Source organism: Maylandia zebra, linkage group LG11, assembly GCF_041146795.1.
Source record: "Maylandia zebra isolate NMK-2024a linkage group LG11, Mzebra_GT3a, whole genome shotgun sequence".
NCBI lineage: Eukaryota > Metazoa > Chordata > Actinopteri > Cichliformes > Cichlidae > Maylandia > Maylandia zebra.
The window spans coordinates 6,267,561-6,294,232 of record NC_135177.1 but is presented as its reverse complement, the minus strand read 5'-3'; the positions used below and the strand labels follow the sequence as shown (position 1 = coordinate 6,294,232).

Genomic DNA, 26,672 nt, shown 5'->3' with positions numbered 1-26,672 from the left:
AACTAAAAATACAGTAGAGTAAATCCTTCCATGACTAAATTATGCTTAAATATGCTAAATGCATGTCAAAAACCTCCTATCTCCGTGTAAGTTCTCAGTTATCCAGTTGAGTCATAAGAGCTTGAAAAGAAGGAAGTGGCTTCACCACTGCTAGAACAGCTGGAGTAGAGTCCCTGCTCTATACTCTGCTTTATCAACGTGGACTAATAAAGCAGTGGGTACTAGCCCACTTTTAGAAACAGTGGCTGACTCCAGTGGATGCTGGTCGGGTGCTCCAACAGGAAAATGCCCCAAACCTCGGGACTGTGGAGCATGAATAACAAAAATGAAAGCATAAAACGGCTGGAAATGTTAGGATACGTTCTGTGGATGTTGCAGGTTTCGCAAGCTTCCTCGAGCACTTGGAGAAAACGAATTGGTGGAATTTTCCTCTCTGAACACAGACCTGTGGAGTCTTAATGGAAACGTACCAGAAGTAATCATCAGACATGGTGCAACCTGTGGGCGTAGCGTCAGTAGGTGGCAGTGAATGATATAAATACGAGGCACGATGCGGTAATTACACAGCATCACAGTACACCTGTATGAGAACAACATGGAAGGACACCACAAAGGTAAGACTTTAGGAAGTTATTCTTTATTTAGATTGAGAGCTAAATTTCACAACCAGGAAGAGTGTTAAATCACCAAGCACTCTAATAATAATAATGATGATGATGATAATAACAATGCTTTCAAATTACTGTATAAAACTCATAGCAGGGTTAATGGGTTGTGGTAGCTTTGTGTTAGTGGTGATAATCCAGCTATTTGGTTCAAATAGGTGTGCAAAAGGCAATCATGCTTAACTAATGTCTTTCTTAATGAAATTTCATGTCAAATATCATGTTGCTACAGGCAGCTTCTTCAATGTGCTCTGTAGTGTTGGACTCTTTGAGTACTCTGAGGCCAGCTATTACAGTTCTGGGTCTTTGTTGGCATTACAGATAGTAAAATTAAAGTATCAAGCCAGTGCTTTCTGCTCTCTGCTTTCTGTCTCTGATAGTTAACCCTTTAACGCCTGAACTATGAAATAAGTGCCAGGAAAGTTACTTTTTTTGATACTGGATTTTTTATTCTGACAAATGAGAGAAAAAAAAGAAAATATATGAGTTTTAATTTGTGTCATATCCACTATAGTTAAGAGATATTCTGCCAATTACTAATCTCACTTTGAGGTGCAATAATGTTCTGATCTGTTTTGGCTTTTAGTTTCCTCTTTGCCGTGTTCCAGAGAGGCGGCTTTGATTCGTCTCCTACTGGTGTCAGGGAAACAGGGTTGTTGGGAAACAGGGTTGTTGGGAGACTGTTTAGGGTGTGTTTGAAAGCGGTCAGTCTCAGCACCAGCTGACTTAGGTGACTGTTTTCTGGGACCCTTTTTGGGCTTTGGAGGGCTTTGGAATGGGGCGTGGTTTAAGAAATGGATTTAAAACTTGACTAAAAAATGTGAACACAACTCTGGCTGACCGGCAATTGTTGGTGTTTTTCTGTGTTTGCGTAAAGTCTGTCGGCAGAGTTTCTGTTGGGTGTTTACCCCAACAGCCACAGCTGTGATGACTGGGTGGACCCCATACTTCACTACCCTGCAGAGCAGTGGGCATTGAACTCTAACTGGAATTTAGAAATGTAAAAATAAAAATGTTCTCTTAACTGGATTTAGAGCTTTTATAACCTTTCCTTTAGTGTATTCACCATGTTGATGTTATAATTATGCTATTATGGTTATACCAAGGTGTCATACTGTTTTAATGTGGGCTGATACCTGACTCCTCTTTTCTGTGTTTGAAAGATAAAACACTCTTATCCAAATTTCTCTCAGTAAGTCAGTGTTGAAGGTAAAGTGCCGAAGTGAAATCAGCTTTAAGAGAGAAAAAATCTTACAGCAAAGCAGATTACAGAAGAAGGTCTGTGTCAACTGAACGAGGAAGTGTTCCACACTAAGAATAAAAAAAAATGGGAAATTGGAAGAAAAAGATGAATTGCTAAATCATTCGTTAAGCACTTTCTTGCCAAACAATCTTTTACTTCAGCCAGCTTTGAGGAAAGCTTTGGAGAGCCTTCTTTATCTTTATCTTCTGTCATGTTTGAACGTAATTTGCATCGGCTGAGCTTTTCAAAATGTATCTAGTTTTTGAGAAAGCCACTGATGTCAGAACTCATATGATTTAATTTGTCTTTATTCAGAGGAGAAAACCAGTGATGTCCAAAGCCCGGCAGATCCAGGTCATCCAGTGAAATGTTCTCCAGTCATCATTGACAATATTCCTCTGAATGGACCCACTGTGAATGTACTCGCATCAGAGAACTTCATTCACCAGTCCATGTCCATCATTGTGGAAAATGCAATAAAAAAGGCCACAGACGTCAGAGAAAAGGTAAACAATGAATGTATGGATATGTAACTATACGACAGCAAATTCTGCTCTGTTTGACTTCGACAGTGACATGTTTGTTCCTGCTGATCAGGTTTGTGAGTGGCGCTCTCCCGAGCAGCTGAAAGAGCTGCTGGACCTCGAGCTGAGAGATGGGGGAGAGTCAGAGTCTGAGATCCTGCAGCGCTTCAAAGATGCCATCAGATACAGCGTCAAGACTAGTGAGTGTTTGAAATTTAATGAACTGAGATCCGAACACAGAGACACCACTTTAGGAAAGTGGCTTCCTGAATGTTTCTGTAGCAGTGATGTGGAGGGACATTTAATGAACCCAGGCTACCAGATGCCAAATACCCTGCAGACAATCATCAGAACTATGGGTAGATCAGGAGATAATGGCCCCTGGGCATAAACAGGCACAAACAATATGTTCTCACTCCCAAAGCGTAATATTTGATGCTAGGTGACAAATCGTCAACATATTACACCTCTGGGCACCCAACACGTCCCTAAATGACGAGATCGGAAAAATAAGGAAACGTGAGTGCCGTTTCAATCTACACATGTTCGTTCATTTTACTTAAATTTAAACTTTCGAAAACACTATTTAACGTCATTAAAGTGCTGGTTAAAGTTAGGGAGAAGGTTATGGGTATAGGGTTAGGGATAAGGATAGAGTTATGGCTGGAATACATGGCTGGAACGTGTATTACTGGGGGACCATAATTCTACTGATGTCATCCATAACACTGCGCGTTGCATAAGAAAGCGGAAGGTCACCTTTCACGCTCCTCAGGAAATCCGCGGGACGTGACAAGTTGTCGGGATGTTACGCCTCAGGCATAAGAAGCTATATGTCGTTTAGTGGTCCGTCATGCCTTTAATGTAATTTAGCACCTCTTCTACTGTTGACACCTCTTTTCTTTTATATTTCTGACATCAGTCTGCTGGAGTTTTTAATGTCTCTGTAGCTGTTTTGTGTTGGGCGAGGTTTTTTATTTCACTGGATTTTTTTGTAGTTTCTTTGGTTGTCTTTGTAGTAATTTTGCTTGTTCTTTAGTCTCTTTAAAACTCATTTTTTTTGTAATTTTTTTTTTAACTCCCTTTGTGTCTCTTTATACTGTTATTCCATTTTTGAGTCAACTTAAAAAAGATGCAGAGTTGTGTTGAACTCTTGAAGATGTAAATTCTGAATGAAGAAATGACACTTTGATGTATTTTACTTACTTACTTCAGGATGTTTGATTAGCCCTCATCTGATTCTTACCTGGCCTGATTCAGCTTTTAATATTTTTTAGCTCATCCTCATTTCTTCAACCAACTGTATGCTGGGATGGAGCCCTACTCTATGGTGGCAAGCTTCATTATTGAGGCTCTCAAGCCCAGTCTGTGAGTACTGCACTTATTTACAGCTAAATACTTTGTAGAGAAATCTTACAGGATCATTCAATATTCAGTACTGTTGTAAGATTTGGTTTGGTTTTTAATCAGGTACACATACGAGGTGGCTCCAGTCTTCACGCTGGCGGAGGAAGCTGTGTTGAAGAAGATGATGGAGTTGATTGGCTGGAAGGATGGCGGAGATGGAATCTTCAATGCAGGTATAATCGCCGACAGATAATAACAGCAGGTATACCAGAGTTGGAGAAAGAACGTCAACATATCAAGTCATGAAACTGAAAAAAAAATGAGACTATGACATCACCTCTTCTTTTAACAACACCTTGCACATTTTTTAGAAGATAGCCAATTATTGTAGTGATGAAAACCAAATGCTTATACTATACTGGCTGATACAGGAATTTAACTGCTCAACAGCTTAAAAGCTGCATGATAATGCATCCGGGGAGGGTGACAGGTTCGTATTACAGAAAAGCCAGTTTAGCAACTTCTTGTAATGAGTCAATCAGTTGTGTTATATTACGATTCTTTGAGAAATAAGGATAATCTTGGTGGTAGTATATGTCTCTGATTACGCTGCCTCTACAATTGTTAAGGTTGCCCATGCCGTGTACACAAAAGCTTCCACACCGCCACAGATTATGTGTTTTGAACTGTGTGCACCATATTTCAGTAAAATAAAGGCTTTGATTTGTGCATCATTGCACTTTGTCACAACCTTTTTGGACACACAGTAGAATGTTAATATCTTTTTCTTAAGAAAATAAACATCTCCTACGTTTTTCACTTCCAGGCGGTTCAATGTCCAACATGTATGCTGTGAACTTAGCCAGGTACCGTTGCTGCCCTGACATAAAGGAGAACGGCCTCTCTGCAGCTCCACGCTTGGTCATGTTCACGTCACAGGAGGTACGTTTTCTAAAAGTCATTACAAAAAAAATTCTTTGACCGATTGTTTTTTTTGGCCACATTTTCTTACTTCCTAAAAGTAAATCCTAAATATAATTTGTCTCAGAAGAAGCTCTTCTCTGTCTTTTGTCTAACCCTCTTAATAAGCAAAACATTCTTTTCTGGCCTCTTTAACACAAATGAATGTTGGCATGAATGTTTTACTTGCTTGATTAAGCAGACAAATCTTGCATCTCTTGAGGGGATGCTCGCCTTGCAAATCTACCAGATTCTTTGAAGAACGGGTCGCGCGGTGAAATTAGATCTGCTTTGTACGACCGTAATTGTTGCATAATTCTTCCTTTATCTCTTTCAGTGTCATTACTCCATTTCCAAAGCAGCAGCTTTGCTGGGGATTGGCACAAAGAATGTCTACGCGATACCATCTGATGAGAGGTAAAGAGCCACTCGCACACTCCCGTCTGTTTACACCTACAGAGGGACCTGGCATTGCACGGTCCAGACTTGGTGTGGGAATACCTCATTGTGTTTCAGCGAAAATGACGCTTAGTCTGCTGGGGTAAAAATGAGTTAGTAAGCTGACTGAATGATGAGTTGCTGTGTGTGTTTTTCAGAGGGAAGATGATTCCTTCTGCTCTGGAGGAGCAAATACTGTCTGCCAAAAGTGAGGTGAGCGAGCAGTCGCTGGCTGTTGTGATGGGCTTTAATTAAAGTTACAGAATTATTGAACAAAATGTTCATGTGCGTGTGTTCAGGGTGCAGTTCCCTTCATGGTAAACGCCACTGCAGGAACCACAGTGCTCGGAGCGTTTGATCCCATCGATGTAATTGCCGACATCTGTGAGAAGCACAACCTGTGGCTGCATGTGGATGTGAGCCCTATGATTAATTAATCAATTTATTTATTTCCTGTAACCATGTCTGACAATCAGCTCTTCTTATTATAATATTCTCTTTTTTCCTCAGGCATGTTGGGGAGGAGCAGCTCTGGTGTCCAGCAAGCATAAACACCTGTTAAAGGGCATCCACAGGTAAACAGGCAGCTGTACGGATGAAGGCATCATTGCCTCTTAGTAAAGTGAAATGCTGATCGTTTCCTGTTGTAACCTCTCCTCCTGCTTTGTGGTTTTTCATCAGAGCCGACTCTGTTGCCTGGAACCCTCATAAGATGCTGATGGCATGTCTGCAGTGCTCGGCTTTCATGGTCAGAGACAAAACGGTAAGCATGAATAATCCTCATCAACAGACTCCTCATCTGTGGTCCAGAAACAGCACATGTGACTGTGGCTTCTTACATTTTCAGCCTCTTTACGGCTCCATATAGTCAGGCTAAATGTTTGACAGGAAAAAAGTTATAAATTATAACAAGCTTGTCACTACTTGTGTGTTAGCTACACAAGTTAGAAAGAAAACTTTAACATTCAACTACACAAAAGGTCAGTTGAATGTTAGGTTTGGCTCCCACTCACTTCTCTCAAGGCCTGCAAATTCACACCATTGTTAATCTCTCACTGGGCTCTTGTGCTCTTTCTGTTAACAGAAATTCAAACTGGAAATGTAGAGTTTACCATTCTAGACAATAATTGTACTCTTTATGTGTCCGGACCCATCTTCATTTTTACATAAGCCATACACCCTATATACATACATACGTATATATTGGTTGTTGTTGTTGTTGTTGTTGTTGTTTTAACTGAGTTATGTTTGGACATTGCTTCATATGTAATTATATCTATGTGACAAATACCTTAATGAATACTTTAAGGTTAACATAAAGGTGAGGCCTGTTTTATGTCGGTCCATCAGTGGTTGTTGAAATTCTTGCTGAAAAGTTTAGTGTTACAGTCCAGCTCACACAACTCAGCAGACATGACTGGAATATGAATGTACATCAGAGAAATATGACCAGCCACATGCGCTTAATTAACAAGTTGGGGCTAGGACAGATCACCAGTCTATCTGTCTATAGGGAGTGCAGAATTATTAGGCAAGTTATATTTTTGAGGAATAATTTTATTATTGAACAACAACCATGTTCTCAATGAAATCAAAAAACTCATTAATATCAAAGCTGAATGTTTTTGGAAGTAGTTTTTAGTTTGTTTTTAGTTTTAGCTATTTTAGGGGGATATCTGTGTGTGCAGGTGACTATTACTGTGCATAATTATTAGGCAACTTCACAAAAAACAAATATATACCCATTTCAATTATTTATTTTTACCAGTGAAACCAATATAACATCTCCACATTCACAAATATACATTTCTGACATTCAAAAACAAAACAAAAACAAATCAGCGACCAATATAGCCACCTTTCTTTGCAAGGACACTCAAAAGCCTGCCATCCATGGATTCTGTCAGTGTTTTGATCTGTTCACCATCAACATTGCGTGCAGCAGCAACCACAGCCTCCCAGACACTGTTCAGAGAGGTGTACTGTTTTCCCTCCTTGTAAATCTCACATTTGATGATGGACCACAGGTTCTCAATGGGGTTCAGATCAGGTGAACAAGGAGGCCATGTCATTAGTTTTTCTTCTTTTATACCCTTTCTTGCCAGCCACGCTGTGGAGTACTTGGACGCGTGTGATGGAGCATTGTCCTGCATGAAAATCGTGTTTTTCTTAAAGGATGCAGACTTCTTCCTGTACCACTGCTTGAAGAAGGTGTCTTCCAGAAACTGGCAGTAGGACTGGGAGTTGAGCTTGACTCCATCCTCAACCCGAAAAGGCCCCACAAGCTCATCTTTGATGATACCAGCCCAAACCAGTACTCCACCTCCACCTTGCTGGCGTCTGAGTCGGACTGGAGCTCTCTGCCCTTTACCAATCCAGCCACGGGCCCATCCATCTGGCCCATCAAGACTCACTCTCATTTCATCAGTCCATAAAACCTTAGAAAAATCAGTCTTGAGATATTTCTTGGCCCAGTCTTGACGTTTCAGCTTGTGTGTCTTGTTCAGTGGTGGTCGTCTTTCAGCCTTTCTTACCTTGGCCATGTCTCTGAGTATTGCACACCTTGTGCTTTTGGGCACTCCAGTGATGTTGCAGCTCTGAAATATGGCCAAACTGGTGGCAAGTGGCATCTTGGCAGCTGCACGCTTGACTTTTCTCAGTTCATGGGCAGTTATTTGGCGCCTTGGTTTTTCCACATGCTTCTTGCGACCCTGTTGACTATTTTGAATGAAACGCTTGATTGTTCGATGATCACGCTTCAGAAGCTTTGCAATTTTGAGACTGCTGCATCCCTCTGCAAGATATCTCACTATTTTTGACTTTTCTGAGCCTGTCAAGTCCTTCTTTTGACCCATTTTGCCAAAGGAAAGGACGTTGCCTAATAATTATGCACACCTGATATAGGGTGTTGATGTCATTAGACCACACCCCTTCTCATTACAGAGATGCACATCACCTAATATGCTTAATTGGTAGTAGGCTTTCGAGCCTATACAGCTTGGAGTAAGACAACATGCATGAAGAGGATGATGTGGACAAAATACTCATTTGCCTAATAATTCTGCACTCCCTGTATATAAACAGTGGAGCATTAGACAGCTATGTGCTTCAGCACAGTCATTCAGCAGAGCTTTGGGCCTGGGGTGGACCTGCCAGTACAGTTCACTGCAGACTAGTTCTCTTGTAGTTCCACATTTTGGATTTATATATAATGCTAAATGCTCGCATAAAGGCCTAGTTGCATTATGGTGTCAACATGTGTAGGTTTACACTTTTTCCAAACTGATTAAGAATCACTGAAGGAAAAACAACTATAAACAGAGTAAAAGGTAACATTCAGTACAGTGCGAAATACCCATCATTATCTAGCCTTGTGCAGACTACAAGTCCTGGTTTCCTGTGTTTCTTGTGCTGACATAAATAAAAAAAGGTTCTCCGACTGATATACCAGAGTCTATTACCTCCTGTTAAAATATAAAATCACTCTATATAACTCATCTGTGTCCTTGTGCTCCCTCAGAGTCTCCTGCAGCGCTGCCACTCTGCACGGGCCTCTTATCTCTTCCAGCAGGACAAGTTCTACGATGTCAGCTACGACACGGGGGACAAGTCGGTGCAGTGCAGCAGGAAGCCAGATGCTTTCAAAATCTGGCTCATGTGGAAGGCTTTGGGAAGCAAAGAGCTGGAGCAGAGGGTGGACAGAGCCCTCGCCATGGCAAGGTCAGTCTGAGGAACCATGGGCTGCAGATAAATATCACAGTGACCGCATGGCAATATTTACTAAATCAGAAATAGGAACAAAAAATTTATGTAGTGGTCCTTCACACCACAGAAGTATTGCTCATTCATGGAATACAGGCTTTGCAGCATAAATTACAGAAGAATAGACCCAGCAGTGCTTCATGCACAGAGACTGAGGACTGCTGTGAACTAACTGCTCTAACTTTAACTGACAATATGAAACTATGTGCACGACTGTGGGGACTAAGCTGGTGCACAGTGCACTCTAGTGGCCATTTCTGTGAATGACCTCAGTAATAAGCAAAAATGTGGAATGGCATTATTATCATTTATGTTTAATTTCAATAAAATAAAAATAATAAAAATGCAAAATATGCAGTAACATTATAATAAATTACTTAATTAATGAAAAATATTACTCTTTTTAAAATGATTGGCTAGCACACTATACAACCCCTAGGCTATATAGTGCATTCTCAATGCATTTTACAGATATATTTGCTTTACTAAATCAAAAATATCTAGTTAATTATCCATATGAAAGACTAATGATTGAATTAAAAAAACAGTTACTTTATTATTAACCCCAATTCTGAAAATATTGTGATAAATGCAAAGACTTTCCCTATGACAGCTGGGACGGGCTCCACTCCTAAGACTAAGTATTATTATGGCTTGTATGTTGAGCGGTGGAAATGATGATATAAATCTGTGCTGCGATCTGAAGCTAAATTTTCTTCATCACAGATATCTGGCAGAAGAGATCAAGAAAAGAGAAGGATTCCGTCTGCTGATGGAAGTAAGTTAATTCACACTAAACCACTAAATTTCATGTCATTACGAACTATGAAAAGAAGCATTTCATTCATGTTTTTATTTATTTATAGAAGTGCATACATCTCAATTTTATATCTCTACAGCCTGAATATGCAAATATTTGCTTCTGGTACATTCCACCCAGCTTGCAAACCCTTCCAGATGGCCCTGAGCTCTGGGAAAAGCTCCACAAAGTAAGTCGTTAACCACCTAAAAGTGACATTCTAAAATTTGATGATGACCAAATCCTCCCGTGTGTTTTGTGCCAGTCATTGCAGTGTTTCCTCCCTCCTCCTGCAGGTGGCACCTGTGATCAAAGAGCGCATGATGAAGAAGGGCAGCATGATGGTGGGCTACCAGCCACACGGAGAAAAGGCCAACTTCTTCAGGATGATCATCATCAGTCCTCAGGTCAGCAGGCAGGACATGGACTTTGTCCTGGATGAGATCAACAATCTGGGAAAGGACTTGTGATGACTCCCCAGCTTTGCACATCAGGGGCAGGCTTGTTGAGAACAGGGCCGGTTTTACCACCACCATTATGGAGCCCCCTCCACCTTTCAGTTTTCACTTCCTTTTGTTGTTTACAATAAATTTATTTAATCTATTTAAATGTAAGTAAGGCAGGGAAGTGATGTAACGACAGGGGCAGAGATGTATGTTTGTTTGCCTGCTACCTGATTTCCTCTTGATTTATTTTTATGCCACAGTTTTTATATGTGAGAGTGACATGCTGTTTGTCTTTTTATTAAAGTCCCAAAACTGATTTCACTGATCAATTTGTGAATGGCTCATTAATCCGCTAGCTTGCACTAAGAGTGCTCACATAATCCAACAAAGATGTGTTAATGTTTTACCAGAACACAGCAGCTGGTCAGCAGAGGCCCCACACAATCACTGTGGCTTGACAGCCACAGCATGCATTCATGTTTATCTCGCTAAGTGAGCATATCTTTGTAGATGCCAGTGACCTAAAATCCTTTGTGACTCTGCAGAAGTTCATAATGGAAGCAGCAGCTGGCAGCAGGGTATTTAAGTCAACATCAGAGAAATACCCCAGCGAACTTGAAATAAAGTATCTTAGCTGGCTTCTTTTCACAAATAAATGAGGGCCCAGAATGAAAGGAAGACAAAAGCAAACAGAGATAGCAGACAAAATATATCTACACATATATGTATGTATTGTATGTAGAATTTATGACATGCTGGTGGTGGTGTGTGAAAAACATCCACAAACAAATGCAACCAAAGCCACAAAAACGACAGATAATAGAATAATTATTAAAAGAAAACTTCAGTCTCTGTGGTAATGTGCCACTAACAACTGGTCAAGTATCACATCCATGCCTTTTCCAGACTCTTACAGTAAATGCATCACACACATTGATGTAACCAGATTCTTACCCTGGATGGCATTACCTTGGCCTCCAGTAACACTGCGAGGAACCTTGGAGTCATTTTTGACCAGGATATGTCCTTCAATGCACAAGTTAAACAAATATGTAGGACTACTTTCTTCCATTTGTGCAACATCTCTAAAGTTAGAAATATTCTGTCTCAGAGTGACGCTGAAAAACTAGTTCATGCATTTATTACTTCCAGGCTGGACGACTGTAATTCATTATTATCAGGATGTCCTCAAAACTCCCTGAAGCCTTCAGTTGATCCAAAATGCTGCAGCAAGAGTCCTGACAGGGACTAGAATAGAGAGCATATTTCTCCTATACTGGCTTCCCTTCATTGGCTTCCTGTTAAATCCAGAATTGAATTCAAAATCTTGCTCCTCACATACAAGGTCTTGAATAATCAGGCCGCATCTTATCTTGATGGCCTTATAGTACCATATCACCCCATTAGAGCACTTCGCTCTCGCACTGCAGGCTTACTTGTTTCCCCCGTCCCCCCAGAGTATTTAAAAGTAGAATGGGAGGCAGAGCCTTCAGTTTTCAGGCCCCTCTTCTGTGGAACCAGCTTCCAGTTTGAATTCAGGAGACAGACACTATCTCTACTTTAAAGATTAGGCTTAACACTTTCCTTTTCGCTAAAGCATATAGTTAGGGCTGGACCAGGTGACCCTGAATCCTCCCTTAGTTATGCTGCAATAGGTGTGAGCTGCTGGGGGATTCCCATGATGCACTGAGTGTTTCTTCTTCAGTCGCCTTTCTCACTCACTATGACCTCTCTGCAATGAATTACACTTGTTATTAATCTCCGGCTCTCTTCCACAGCCATGTCTTTTATTCTGTCTTCCTTTCTTTCTAACTTAACCCTAACCGGTCGCAGCAGATGGCCCCGCCCCTCCCTGAGCCTGGTTCTGCTGGAGGTTTCTTCCTGTTAAAAGGGAGTTTTTCCTTCCCACTGTTGCCAAAGTGCTTGTTCGTAGGGGGTCATATAATTGTTGTTTTTTTCTCTGTATGCATTATTGTAGGGTCTACCTTACAATATAAAGCACCTTGAGGCAACTGCTGTTGTGATTTGGTGCCGTATAAATAAAATTGAATTGAATTAAATTCACATTGACTTTTCACCTTCTAAGAAATATCAGTGTTTCCTCATTTTATTCTACTAAATATTTGTGTGAATAATTACTACGTAGGTTGATCTTGTTTTATGACCAAAGCTGCACTTTGTGGGTTTACAGTGACCCTGATGTTTCATGCTAAAATTGAAGAAATTTCCCTCAAAGTATCTTTGACACCATGTCATGTTTACAAGAATGGGATGGAAAACATGAAGACCGGTTTGGCTGTTACTGGCCTGCATAACAATGCATAACATAATTATTCAGGGAGCGAAAACACATGGGCATTGCTGAAAGACAAATATATATTTAGATAAAACAAAACAAAACACAAATGTTATACAGCGTGTGGAATTCTGACATTTATTTTGGTTGTCTGGTTGGTATTTACAGATGAAATATTTACAGATAATCAGACATCTTTGTTATTAAGTTGCATCACTTGTCTGATAGTGCTGTGAAAATTCCTGACAGATCCATCTGTGTCATAGGAAGGCTCTTTGCATATGCCGATCATTAATCACAAGTCCTTTCCCAGATTATGGATCTCATCCAGGACAAAGTCCAGGTCCTGCCTGCTGACCTGAGGACTGATCACAACCATCCTGAAGAAGTTGGCTTTTTCTCCAAGAGGCTGGTAGCCTGTCATCATGCTGCCTGTCTTCATCATTCGCTGTTTCACCACTGGGGCCACCTAGAGGAGCAGGGTAGAAACTGCAGTGACTTTTTACTCCATATTAATGTACCAAAAGCCGGCAGCAGTGTGTGAGAGGGTCACACTTTTCTTGTTTATCACAATAGAATTCATGCATTTGCCATAGTAAAAGTGAATAATCTCTTCATGTCAGCATTAGAATACATTAAAATAACCCTCTGCAGTGATGAACTCCTTACAGTGTGGAGCTTCTTCCAGAGCTCAGGACTCTCGGGAAGGTTCCTCAGGCTTGGCGGAAGGTACCAGAAGCAAACGTTTGCAAATTCAGGCTGCAGAGAAAAACAGTTTAAATAATACTGCCTTAAAGATGGAAATGAAGGTCAGCTTTAGGGGTTTAGTTTCAAGTCATGTATGAATATGCAAGTACGTACTTCCAGCACAAGACGGAATCCTTCTCTTTTCTTGATCTCCTCTGCAAGATACCTACAATTGCATCACGTCAGGTTTCAGTGTTCAGTTTAAAAAAGAGACAGAAATCAAAATGTCTTCTTGATTGATCTGAAATTTTAATATTACAATGAAACGTGGTTGCACTGCCTTCTACATTAAGGAAACTGGGAAAACTGTACTTGTTATCAGCAGTCATGGCTGTGAGACAGTAAACGTAAAAGTTAAATATAACTTTACTGTGAAGGACAACTGATAATTTCTATTTGCCCACACTGACCTTGCCATGGCGAGGGCTCTGTCCACCCTCTGCTCCAGCTCTCTGCTTCCCAAAGCCTTCCACATGAGCCAGAACTTGAAGGCGTCTGGCTTCCTGCTGCACTGCACCGACTTGTCCCCCGTGTCGTAGCTGACATCGTAGAACTTGTCCTGCTGGAAGAGATAGGAGGCCCGAGCAGAGTGGCAGCGCTGCAGGAGACTCTGAGGGAGCAGAGTGAGGAAGACTTAACAAGAAAAAAGAAATTTAATCTCTTATGATTATACTGAAATGAAAACACAGGATAGAGGATGTAAAGGGCATCTGTCCCAGCTGAACACCTGACTCACATTCTGTTGATGTGGCACATCATTGTGGATCATTGTGACATTGCTGTCACTCTTGCTGGTTTTACTGGTGGTATTCGTTTTTTCATTCAGCAAATATGACTTATCAGACTTATCAGACTCACCGTTTTGTCTCTGACCAGGAAAGCAGAGCACTGCAGAGAGGCCATCAGCATCTTGTGAGGGTTCCAAGCAACAGAGTCAACTCTTTATCAAACAAATGAAAGATGACAGAGCGAGGTTACATTCCACCTCAGTAGGATGCAGTTCTACAAGTTTACGTTCTTCTTTGAAGCCCAAATTTACCAGTAACAGAAAAGTTGGTTTGCAGATGTATAGATAGTATGTCTTGATCTTTTGATAAAGAATGAAAATCACAAGATAAAATTATAGGGACTACAATAAAAATCTGCACGATTAAATGACAACGCTTACTTGTAGAAATTAAAATATATTTCTATGTATTATACAGAGAGTTGCAGTTGTGTGTCACGCTGAAAAAAATCAGCTACTACATTGTATGCTTAGGGGGATTTGTACGTAGTGTTTACCTGTGGATGCCCTTTAACAAGTGTTTATGCTTCTTAGACATGATAGCTGCTCCTCCCCAACATGCCTGAGCACAGACAGACAGAAGAGGAAAGTACTGATGAGCAACGCTGAGCGACAGGAGGGATTAAATGAACGACTTGATTAAATAATGAGCTCACATCCACATGTAGCCACAAGTTGTGCTTCTCACAGATGTCAGCAATTTCGTCGATGGGATCGAAGGCTCCGAGCACCGTGGTTCCTGCGGTGGCGTTTACCATGAAGGGAACTGCACCCTGTGCACACAGAATGAGATATTATCCTTTGGCTCATTTCCCATTTCAAGACTCTTTGTATGGTAGCTCAGGAAAATAAGATGGTTGACTAACCTCACTTTTTGCCAACTTTATTTTCTCCTCAAGGGCTGAGGGAATCATCCTTCCTCTGAAAAAGACACGAGACAACCTCAATTCAGTCACTCTACTCTGTCTCTCGGCATTCATAGATTATCAGGAATTTTAAAGAAAAAAGGAAAGTGCGTGAAACAGACAGTGCACCTCTCATCAGTTGGGACAGTATAAACATTCTTCGTGCCGATCCCCATTAAAGCTGCTCCTTTGGAAATGGAGTAATGACACTGAAAGAGATTAAGCAAGAGTTTGTCAGTAAATATGCATGCCTGTGCTGGTTGCCGGCTTCCACAACCACACCAAATACTTCCAGATAACTCATGGGTTTTATTTTAATGTTTCCTAATGAATTACTCTTTAATCTTGAATGAAGCAAGGAAACCGTTTACTTCAGTTAATATTTGTATGAAACAGGCTACAGTATCACTGCTTTCCAGCATTAAACTTGTGCATTCAGCTCAGTTCGTTTGTATTTCTAAAGGACCGAATCACAATAGTTGCTTCAAGGTGCTTTACATGTACATTCTAAGGTAAAGTCCCTACAATATTTCAGAGAAAACCCCAACAATCATATGACCCCCTATGAGCAAGGCAAAGAAAAACTCCCTTTTAACAGGAAGAAACCTCAGAAAGAACCAGGTTCAGGTTAAGGGAGGGGTGGTCATCTATGTGATCTATGTGTTGGAGGTAAGTTATACTGAGTATTATTATATTGCTTGTTTGTAGTGAATCTTATGCAGGCAGTGACATCTTTTCTGGAAAACCAGCTAATAACACTCTAGGCTTACCCTAATTCTTATCCACACTTACCTCCTGGGACGTTAATATGACCAGTCGCGGAGCAGAAAACATGCCAACCTCTTTGAAATCTGGGCAGTAGCGGTACCTGGCCAAGTTCACAGCATATATGTTGGACAATGAGCCACCTGAAAGGTAATTGTCCCAAGATGACTTTACTTGTTAAGATAAAGATCTTTCTTGATTTCAAACATCCCATTTATTGATGTCCAGTTGGACACACAAGTATAAAGTTGAGTGTACCTGGGTTAAAGATTCCATCACCTCCTTCTTCCCAGCCAATCACCTTGATCATCTTTCTGAGCACAGCATCCTCCATTAAGGTAAACACTGGAGCCACCTCATATGTGTACCTGACGGAAACCACATATGCGTATGATTTAATGTGTAGTGTAGTTCCTGACAGAGCAGTGGACAGCATAAATATCTCCATGTGTGACTTACAGGTTTACAGTAAGTTGTATGACTCACAGATTGGTTTTGACTGCTTCAGCAATGAAGCTTGCCACCATAGAGTAGGGCTCCATCCCTGCGTACAGCTGATTGAAGAAACGGGGATGACCTACAGAGATGGGACAGAAATACAGTACACAGCTAGGATCATATACTAACTATTAGTGTGGCTTTCCTTTTAATTTGATAACATTTGTGCTGAATCATACACTTCATATTGGTGCAATGCAAATTTGTGTCACAGTCACTCAGTATGCAAGCACATCGATGAACAATTATGTATCTGGCTGTCAGGAGACCTACTTAGAGGCTCCTCTGATCTTGAAATTTGGGAAGTCGTCAAATTTGTCAGATCTTAACACTTTCTCCTCTTAAATTTTAAATCCAAGAGCATTGCATATAGACAGCTTACATCAAATCTGTCTGTAGAGCCCAGAGATATTCATTTTGTCTTCAGTTACTGACTGATTGTGCTTTTTCATGTCCTGTAAACTGGGGCATTGAACAGATTGCTTCATTGAGCACTGATGCTTATTATTACACAATCAGGTATATATTGCATGGCATATGGCTTGTGGGAAACAGAAGAAGCACCAAAAGTGAAGCTGTCATCATTAGAAATCAGTATGACAAATTGTAAAGGCAAGAAAATGTTTAGTTCAAATTTATGTTCAGTTTAAGTTTACAATAATAGTTCTGGTTTGTTTCTTTTTGGTTTGGGCACATCATGTTAGTTGTTTTTCCTCCAAAGCAGGTGCTTAAAAATGCACATAACATAAATATACACCGTTATATACTGTAGGCAGTCGCTGAAAGTTATGAACACTCACTGGTCTTGACACTATATCTGATGGCATCTCTGCATCTCTGCAAGATCTCAGACTCCGGCTCTCCTCTGTCTCTCAGCTCGAGGTCCAGCAGCTTCTTCAGCTGCTCGGGGGAGTGCCACTCACAAACCTGGAAAACAGGCACAGAGGTGTCACTGTCAAGGTCAACCAATAACCATACTTGAAGCATATTTTACACTATCCACCATCTAAAGAGACAAAACAAAAAAAAAGCATGTTAAATATAAATTAAATATAAATATATATACATATAATTTGATTACTTTAGACAGAAACAAACAATATAATTATAACTTTAAGATTCAGTTCTGTTGTTAATGTTTTTTAAATGCTGCTGATTTTAAATGCAACCACTAACCAGTGCTTTTCCTTATTGTTGGTCATTTACATACTGTTACAGTGATGGATGTTTATATTAAATATAACTACAGTGTCAGCTCACAGCTTTGTCTTTGTTCTGTATGACGGGTCGATGTCTTTAAAATGTGAGAACACCAACCTTTGTTAGGGAGGGCCAGCCAATCACAGGTAAGTTGGTCTATAATATATATGGTTTAACAAGTAAACAAAAACAAGCTAATACAGCTCAAACTTAAGGGCTGTGCCAAAGCACGGTGTAAGATAAAATAATCAAGGATTTTATAATCCCCTGCAATTAAATGGAATTTGAATGAATAATTAAAATGTAATTATATTTTCATGCAAATTCGCAAATACTTAAATGTAGGTACACTATAATAAATATGTCAGGTTGCTACACGAAACAAAGAATATTTAAACTGTAAGTAAGTGTATGTAGTCTTTAAATAGTCATAATTAATTTTAGGTGGTGCATGTGTAATTTTAAGTCTTGCATAACTTCAGGTGTGTTACAGCAAGTGTAACAAATTATTATAATCGTTTTAAGTACTGCCAAGCTAATTTCTTGGTAATTTTTTGGAATAACATCATGCATTGTAAGTGCGCTGCACTTTCCTGTAAACTCCTTTTGAAATTCAAATGTTTGCTGTGAGACAACAGTGCTAATCACCACACCACCGTGCTGCCATCTGTGTAAAATTACTTACACTATAACTGTTTCTTGTAAAAAACAAACTTGTTATCCCCTTATTCTAGAGTGCCAACTTTTAAATATTTATAGGTAAATATAATTGCACTGTACTTTCAAAGAAAGTAGTTGGAATTCCATGTTTTAAATCCATTTTAAATACCCTGGATTTCAAATAATAAATAAATACAACAATGCGTTACCTTCTCTTGGACGTTAGTGGCCTTCTTCACTGCCTCGTCCACAATGATTTCCATTGCTTGTCTGATAAAGGACTCTGCTATTTGTTCATCTGCAGTGGAGCTGCTCACATCAAAGCTGCCAGCTGGAGAACATTTTTCAGGTTGTGTCACAGGGGCCTGGCTTTCGCAGGACTTCACACCTTAAAAGAAAAAAGAAAAAAATGGGCCTTACTCTGTCTCATAAGTACAACATTTTTTTGTCCCCTTGTTGCATAAAATAAAAGAAAGGAACAACACATGTCACTTCATTACCCAGTCCTGCTTCTAGTTTCTTAATTTTCCCTCTGATTCCAACGATTTCTTGATTCACTTCAAATTCATTTCGAGGCATTACGATCATGAATGAAAGAAACAGCTTTCATGTGATGGCAGCTTTATACATTTGTGATTTTACACAAATGTTACTTCCAGTTTAATGTTGCATAATTATCATAAAAAAAATAAAGCAGCTGCATAAATGCACATATTTGGCAGGATCCATCTGCTCTGCCCTTCTAAATGCACATGTGGGGAACCAAAAAGGCAGAGAGAGCACAGAAAACATGAAAAGAAGGAACAGTGGAGGGAGGTGGGTTTGCAAAGCAGCATGTCGAGGCAGCAGCGACTCCATGCAGGTTGGAGCAGCATAAATAGCACACACCATATCTAATTTGCCAATAGGATGCACATAACATATCAGCCGAGTCATCAGATAATGTGGGCTGGCACTGAGATGAGCTGATAGGCTGATTGCAGCCCTTCCTGACTCTGCGGATTGCTTGAACTAACCCTGTGCTCAAGCGTCACCTGCCACTTAACTGTACTTTACGTTACCTTTTCCCTGTGTAAGTGTAACTTTAAAATCTCACTGTGCTATGCCCTCTCATGTCTTATCATATCTTTCTTGCACTCTTTTGGCATGATTGTCCAAGTTGTCACCTGACCTCTGAGCTGACTGACCTCTGGCCTTGTCAGTTATGGCAACAGTCCAAATTGTAGGACTTAATGAACTCAGTCACCCTCAAAACAAACTGCTGCTTATCTTTTGAACTCCATTCCAGTAATTCAATTAAAGACAAATGTTACTTTTCAATTTGAAAAGAACAATTTCAAATTCTGTTTTTTTCCTTTTAGCGTTATCTCAAGGCCGGGCTATTTCCAGCAGATACAGAGCAGTGCAGAGAGATAACAAATAGAATATTTAAAGGTCTTTAAAGCGACAAGTTTAGATGTGTGGAAGGCTTTCTGAGGAACTGAGTTAAAGAATTCAAAATCCTTTTTTACTTTTTAAAATGTTTTTCCTTCCCTCTGAGTGTTGTTCCAAAATTTGATGAGGTTATCAAGCTCAAAACATCATTTTTAGTTGTTATTCTTGCAGGAATACTGATTGATTTCTACTGTGCATGAATAAAATATAAAGAATAAAAATACAAAATGACTTTAAACATATCAGAGCATTACATTTATGAAAGAATATAATTTATAGCGCCTAAAAAGATGCAGCATGTGCTAGTTTGTGCTAAGTGAAGTGCATATAACATAAGTGTTATAAGTGATCTTTTGCAAACTAAACTAAAAGTTCCACTGAAAAAGTCTTACCATTAATGTGTCTCTCCATATTTGATGAAATTTCCCAGCTGTGATGCTGCCTTATTTTGTGCCTCTTCTTTATTGCACATTACCACTAAGCCGTCCTATTTATACACAGAAGGACGGACTCTTCTGATGTCATGGAATTTCCCAGATCTGGGTTTGGATGCACAGTAATCAGTAACATCTGCACCACTACACAAACTTACCAGCTAATACCACTGATAGTTATGCTGACTTATGTTTTTACTGTACCTTACTGTTCTTTGATTGGAGGTTAAAAAAGAAACCCTGCACAATGCAGCTGTACAGTTATGGCCGTGAAACACAGAAATAGACGTGCAAAAGTGCATCAAAGAGAAGTGCAATTGATCTCAAGGTTGTGTAACAAACGTTTAGGTAGCTGCATGCAGCTGAGCACCACCAAACTGCTGGACTGAACATTGTCCTTTTACCCCTGTTGTGGAAAATTACTGAAACTGCCCTTACTGTGGAAAGTTACAGAATCTCTCAATTTCGGTTATGTGGTGTATTTTATTGATAGCTAAAAAACAAAACAAAAAACATAATTAAATGCATGAGCTTCAGCAATTAGCAACAGCAAAAAAAGCAAAATGATGTGCACAAAAAGTCCTAGACAGGACATGAGAAGGAGTATTTTTTGTGTGTGTTGGAAAAGGACTCCAAGTGGTTAATCTTTAGCTTAAAATATAATGAAAACACATTTCTGGCCAAGGTGGCGTGTGCATTACAAGGATGCTCAGAAGTGGCAGAAACAGCGATGATTATAACTAGGATGATAATGACAGTTACAGAATGCATTCGCTTCAACTGGGTTGACAAATGAAGCCAAAAACTGCACTTCCTCAAGCTGCCACTTGAGGATTGCTCCAATGAGTGTGGACTCACACAATGGCCAACTTTACAGCATTAAACAGCACGTTTACAGCGTGTATGGACAACCTCTCCTTCATAGAAACTGTAAGGCGGGTGAAAAGAAATCATCACAGAGTTATACTGATAAGGCCTTCAGTTAAGCCTGCGGCTCCTTTGATTGACAGGTGTTCCAGCACTGGCAGTTGTAACCCATGGTGTTTCACTCCTTCTAAATCAAGTCACTGATGTGGACGTCTCAACCATGTTTGTGGCGTTGGCGCCTTTTGGATAATTTTTAATGGGAGTTTTGGTGAGCAGCATTCTAGTATTTTATTAGTCTGTTACTTAGCATTATATCCTGCCGGGCATGCGTTGAGTTGGATCCATGCATAGCAAAAGTCCAGTAGCAGTTTTTTTCCCTTTAACCTCTTGCCTTTATCAGACAGCTGATTTGGGGAAAAAAATCATTAAAGAATGATAAAGTTCATACAGTTTGTAACCCTTACCCATTATTGAACCTACATGCAACGTGGAGCAGTTGAGCAATAAAGCCCTGCAGCTTTAGTACAGCACTGTAACAGGTTTATGCTGCTGCAGACCCACAACCATCCTGAATCCTCTGCTACTGATTTATTGCCTTCCTAGAGAGAAGGAGGGGCTTCTTAGAAACTGGAGCCTTCATCTTAGAGATAAGATAAGAAATAAGCGGCATCAATATCCCTTAACGCAATCCAGAGACAAAGTTTTAAATGGAAAAGATTGATTTATCATTAACTATTAATTATAGTCCTGGGAGCTCATGCAAAAATGTAAAATGCCATTTACTTTTAACCCTCTCATGCACAACCAAGTCCTGCAGTGGTACTTCTGAGTAAAAAAACTCATAAAATATGTATGTGGGGTAGTCAGGTTGTTAGTTTTTAATTGTTGCAAATCTGCAACGCCTGCCTTGAGAGGGTTAAAAAATGTTTCCAAACACACTGATCCTGTTAAAAAAGTGTCCACAGCTGTTTTGCCACTTTGTTGGCTGCAGTCTCATCTATTTTTCATCTTTTTTCGTTTTGCACTTCTTTGTCTTCATGACTGTTAGGACCTCCAAGCCTGTAGTTATGTCTTTAAGTCTGACATCATTAGCCATGTCTGGGCCCAAACTCCGCTGCAGGTCCCTAAGTCAAATGATCATTGCAGCATTACTGAGAGTTGAAAAACTGTCTAAATTCTTTCATCTGTAACAAAATGATCAGTGTGGCTGCTCTACCAGGTGTAACAATCCGGTCGTAAAGTCTGACGTCACTAGCCGCGTCTGGGCCTAAACTCCGCTGCAGGTCCATATATCAAACGATCACTATGGCATTACTGAGAGTTGAAAAACTGTCTAAAGTCTTCCATCTTTAATAAAATGATCAGCGTTCTGCTCTACCAGGTGTAACAATTGAGTTTAACATCCAGGCATCCATGAAAACGGAATTTATGACATTTAACGGAGTTAGAAGTTAGCAGGAAGTTAGCTCGCTAGCTTCTATCTAAATACAATATAGCATGTCCTGACTGCGGGGTTTTGGAAATTAAAACGTACAGCTCTGTTATCACTTCCAACATAAATGAAAACAGAAAGCTAAACAGCAGTGACGTTTGTAGGGTTACTGAAGTTTGGGTAGCTGATATATAATGATGTGCTACGTAACCGCTAGTGACACAGCTATGTTAGCATAATATAAACAAGCTAACTGTTTTTCCACTCGATAAAAGTTAACGTTGTTAAGATATTCATTGTGTGTACTCATGTTGTACAGTGTTTAACTGCATTATGGTTACTGTGGTTTAACAGAGACAGTATTTTAGTTGCCACCACAAGGAGGCACTGTTTCATTGTAAGAGCACAGATGCTGCGTCATCACGCCCCTAAGAAAAAAAAAGTATACCACAACGAAAATGGCACCCATGAGAAAAGTTTTGCCGCGTGTTAATGAGGATTAAAGTTCCCAAAATATTAAGGACATTTTTGCCTCCGTCGTCATTTTCCTTCGAGTTGATCGCTGTCGATGCTGCAATACTCAACAGGTTATGGGCCCAGGGCCGACTCGAAGAAGAGTTTTTTCTCATGAAGATCCGGAGCCACAACGGATAGCGGGCTAACGGCTAAATAGCAACATGGATCAACGAGGAGCAAGCAGGCTGCCTCGACTCATGTTTGACGGAGATGAGACCAGATATGAACTTTGGGAAACTAAGGTGCTAGGATATTTGCACTTGTTGGGATTAAAAGCCACTGTTCTGAAGGAACCGAACAGTGAGGCTGAAGTAGCAGCAGACGGTAAGAAGAACGCTGACGCTTACGCTGAGTTAATCCAATTTTTGGACGATAAAAGCCTCTCACTGATTATGAGAGATGCCCCTGATAATGGGAGAAGAGCATTAGAAATATTGAGGGACTACTACGCTGGAAAGGGGAAGCCCCGAATCATCAACCTGTACACCACGCTATCATCGCTTCAGAAAAAGAGGGAAGAGACTGTCACAGACTATGTCATCAGAGCAGAGGCCGCCATTACAGCACTGCGCAATGCGGGTGAGACTTTAGGTGATGGATTATTGATTGCTATGGTTTTAAAAGGTCTACCTGAAAGTTTTAAGCCATTTGCAATACACGTTACTCACGATAAAGACGATATGACATTTGCTGAGTTCAAAACAAAGCTACGGAGTTTCGAAGACACTGAAAAGTCAAGCGCATCCGAGTGTAGTGACAACGTAATGAAAACAGGAGGAAGAACCGGGCGTGAGCACATGAGATCCAGCGCACAATGCAGATACAAGAGCGATGTGGACATTGTGTGTTTCAAGTGTGGACTAAAAGGCCACCGAGCAAAAGTGTGCAGACGGAGGACGTGGTGTAGTCATTGCAAAAGCAGCACACACAGTGATACCACATGTAGACATAAAGACAAACAAGATGGCGCGCGGAAGGTCGCAGATGAGAGCGGCAACGGATCCAAAGCAGAAACGCCAGATTATGCCTTCAGGATTAAGGGCGTAGACATCAAAGTCCAGCAGTCAGCGTACAGCATTGAGGAGAAAGGCCTGTTGGTGGACACTGGGGCTACCTCACACATCATTAACAGCATCGCCAAGTTCAAGAGCTTCGACGACGCGTTCAGACCGGAGTCACACAGCGTAGAACTGGCAGACGGTACCCAGTGCAGAGGCGTCGCCCAACAGAGGGGGGACGCAGAGGTGTTCCTGATTGACAATACAGGCCAGCGACGCAAAGCAACGCTGAAAGATGCGCTGTTTATTCCATCATACCCCCAGAACATATTCTCTGTAAAGTCAGCCACTGCATTAGGAGCAACAGTCACCTTTAAACAAGGGCAGGACACGTTGACCCACAAAGACGGTACTAACTTTAACATTCATGTGTATGGCAAGTTGTACTATTTGCAGACTGAAGTTGAGGGTAATGATAAGTGTAACACCTGTCATGACATACAGGCATGGCATGAGATATTAGGTCATTGCAACTATGAAGATGTAGTAAGATTGCAAGGTGTGGTTAACGGTATGCAGATTAAGGGGAGAACCGATAGACCTGAAAAGGAATGTGAAGTGTGTATCCAGGGAAAGTTTGCACAAACCCGAAACAGAGATCCGGATACAAGAGCAAAGGCTCCTTTACAAATGGTACACACAGATTTAGCAGGTCCGATAGCCACTGAATCTATTGATGGGTACAAATATGTGCAGTCATTCACTGATGATTATTCAAACTCAGTGTTTGTATATTTCCTGAAGACGAAAACTGATACAGTGCAGGCAGCAGAGAAATTTCTAGCGGATGTTGCACCATATGGCAACGTAAAATGCATTAGATCAGACAATGGGACAGAGTTCACATGCAGAGATTTCCAAACCCTGTTAAGGAAAAATGGCATTAAGCATGAGACATCAGCCCCGTACTCACCCCATCAGAACGGTACAGCCGAGAGGGGGTGGCGTACTCTTTTCGAGATGGGCAAGTGCATGCTAATTGAGAGTCAGCTACCGAAATGCCTATGGAACTATGCCATTCAAACTGCTGCTGTAACACGGAACAGATGCTTTAATAAGCGAACAGGGAAAACACCCTACCAAATGCTGACAGGTAAAAAGCCAGACTTGTCAAAAATGCAGAAATTTGGGTCTGCATACAAACAGGACAAGGGGAAACTTGATTCAAAATGTGACCAAGGTTTCTTTGTAGGTTATGATAAGAACAGTCCCGCCTACTTAGTTTACCACCCTGAAACTGAGAAAGTTCAGAAACATAGACTTGTTAAGTTTGTGAGCAAAGTAAATGTAGAAAGACAAACACAGACAGATGAGGGAGAACTAAATGATGACTGTAGCAGAGTAAGACAGCCTATGGCTAACAGACCTTCAGAGAAAGGTGACAAGGACAATGAGGTTCCAGAACCTATTGTGACAGACACAAGTCCACAAAGTGGTATACCTGATGAGCGTGAACGAAAAGAGACAAATGTGACAAGTGATGGATTTGTCAACAAAAGGTATCCTCTTAGGGAGAGAAGAAAACCGGGACATTTAAATGACTTTGTAGCTGCCAACAGTGGCGGCGATGAGATCCACACTACCATAGACTACTGCTACAGGGCAGTGTGTGGTGTCCCAAACACATTTAAGGAAGCCATAGAATCAGCTAACTCAAAGAACTGGATCAAAGCCATGGATGAAGAAATTCACTCGTTACGGGAAAATGACACTTTTACCCTAACCACTTTGCCAAAGGGAAAGAAAACAGTGGGGGGGAAGTGGGTTTATTCCGTTAAGAGTGACATTGAGGGAAACGACCGATACAAGGCAAGGTTCGTAGCCAAAGGTTACAGCCAACAGTTGGGGATAGATTATGGAGAGACATTCTCACCAACAGCCAACTTAACCAGCATAAGAGTTTTGTTACAGAAAGCAGCGCAGGAGAGCCTGTTACTCCATCAAATGGATGTGAAGACAGCATATTTACACGCTCCCATTGATTATGAAATCTACATTGATCAGCCAGAAGGTTATGAAGAGGGAGAAGGGCTAGTCTGTAGATTACAAAAATCCTTGTATGGGTTAAAACAATCTGGTCGTAACTGGAATAGGATCTTGCATGAATACCTAACAGCGAACAGTTTCAGGCAAAACCCAGCAGACCACTGTGTTTATACCAAAGAGACAAAAGATGGTAAGGTGATTATGATCATCTGGGTGGACGACCTGATAATTGCTGCTGGCAATGAAAAGGTAATGAAGGATGCGAAAGAAATGCTTTCAGTCAAATTTAAGATGAAAGACTTGGGCAGACTTAAGCATTTTCTGGGTATTGATTTCACTCAGTCTGATGGATGTGTAACAATGTCACAAGAAACCTATGTCAACAAGATACTGATGAGGTCTAACATGCAGAACTGTAAACCCAGAGGAACTCCCTGTGATCAGAAGTTGTGTTACACAGAAGGTGCTACTAAGATAAGAGATGTGAGGATGTATAGAGAGGCTGTAGGCAGTCTTATATACCTTGCATCAGGTACCCGTCCTGACCTGAGTTTTGTGGTAAGCAAGTTATCGCAACATTTCCATGAGCCTACAGAAGAACAGTGGGGAACTGTGAAACATGTGTTGAGATATCTCAAAGGGTCCAAAGATAAGAAGTTGTGTTTTAGAAGAAACACAGATGAAAATTTGGGTCTAGTGGCCTACAGTGATGCTGACTGGGCAGGTGACACTGCCGACAGACGCAGCACTACTGGTTACTGTGTACGTCTATGTAACAACAGTTCTTTAGTTTCATGGAAGACCAAGAAACAGCCCACTGTGGCGCTCTCTACCTGTGAAGCAGAGTATATGGCTCTGGCTTCCACAATGCAAGAGTGTATATATTTAGAACAGCTTTTGAAA

At 40.7% G+C, this 26,672-nt stretch overlaps 2 protein-coding genes across 2 annotated transcripts; one reads left to right on the top strand and one right to left on the bottom strand.

The window, feature by feature from the left end:
• The first annotated feature begins 388 nt into the window (after nt 1–388).
• Nucleotides 389–10,490, top strand: LOC101474037 (acidic amino acid decarboxylase GADL1). The gene is made up of 15 exons (XM_004560099.4): nt 389–614; nt 2,224–2,414; nt 2,506–2,632; nt 3,710–3,800; nt 3,903–4,012; nt 4,606–4,721; nt 5,077–5,156; nt 5,336–5,390; nt 5,477–5,593; nt 5,688–5,752; nt 5,859–5,940; nt 8,698–8,897; nt 9,666–9,717; nt 9,839–9,928; nt 10,035–10,490. Exons 1-15 carry the CDS (start codon nt 596–598, stop codon nt 10,206–10,208), a joined length of 1,569 nt encoding a protein of 522 aa, XP_004560156.1. The 5' UTR covers nt 389–595; the 3' UTR covers nt 10,209–10,490.
• A 2,112-nt stretch (nt 10,491–12,602) lies between these two features.
• On the bottom strand, nt 12,603–20,012 carry LOC101465485 (acidic amino acid decarboxylase GADL1). Its single transcript, XM_004560071.3, has 15 exons — nt 19,869–20,012; nt 18,252–18,430; nt 16,983–17,109; nt 16,171–16,261; nt 15,943–16,052; nt 15,712–15,827; nt 15,049–15,128; nt 14,881–14,935; nt 14,671–14,787; nt 14,512–14,576; nt 14,086–14,167; nt 13,638–13,837; nt 13,342–13,393; nt 13,150–13,239; nt 12,603–12,949 (listed from the first exon to the last, which is right to left on the bottom strand). The coding sequence occupies exons 1-15, from the start codon at nt 19,885–19,887 to the stop codon at nt 12,776–12,778; spliced, it is 1,557 nt and encodes a 518-aa protein (XP_004560128.1). The 5' UTR covers nt 19,888–20,012; the 3' UTR covers nt 12,603–12,775.
• Nucleotides 20,013–26,672: the final 6,660 nt, after the last annotated feature.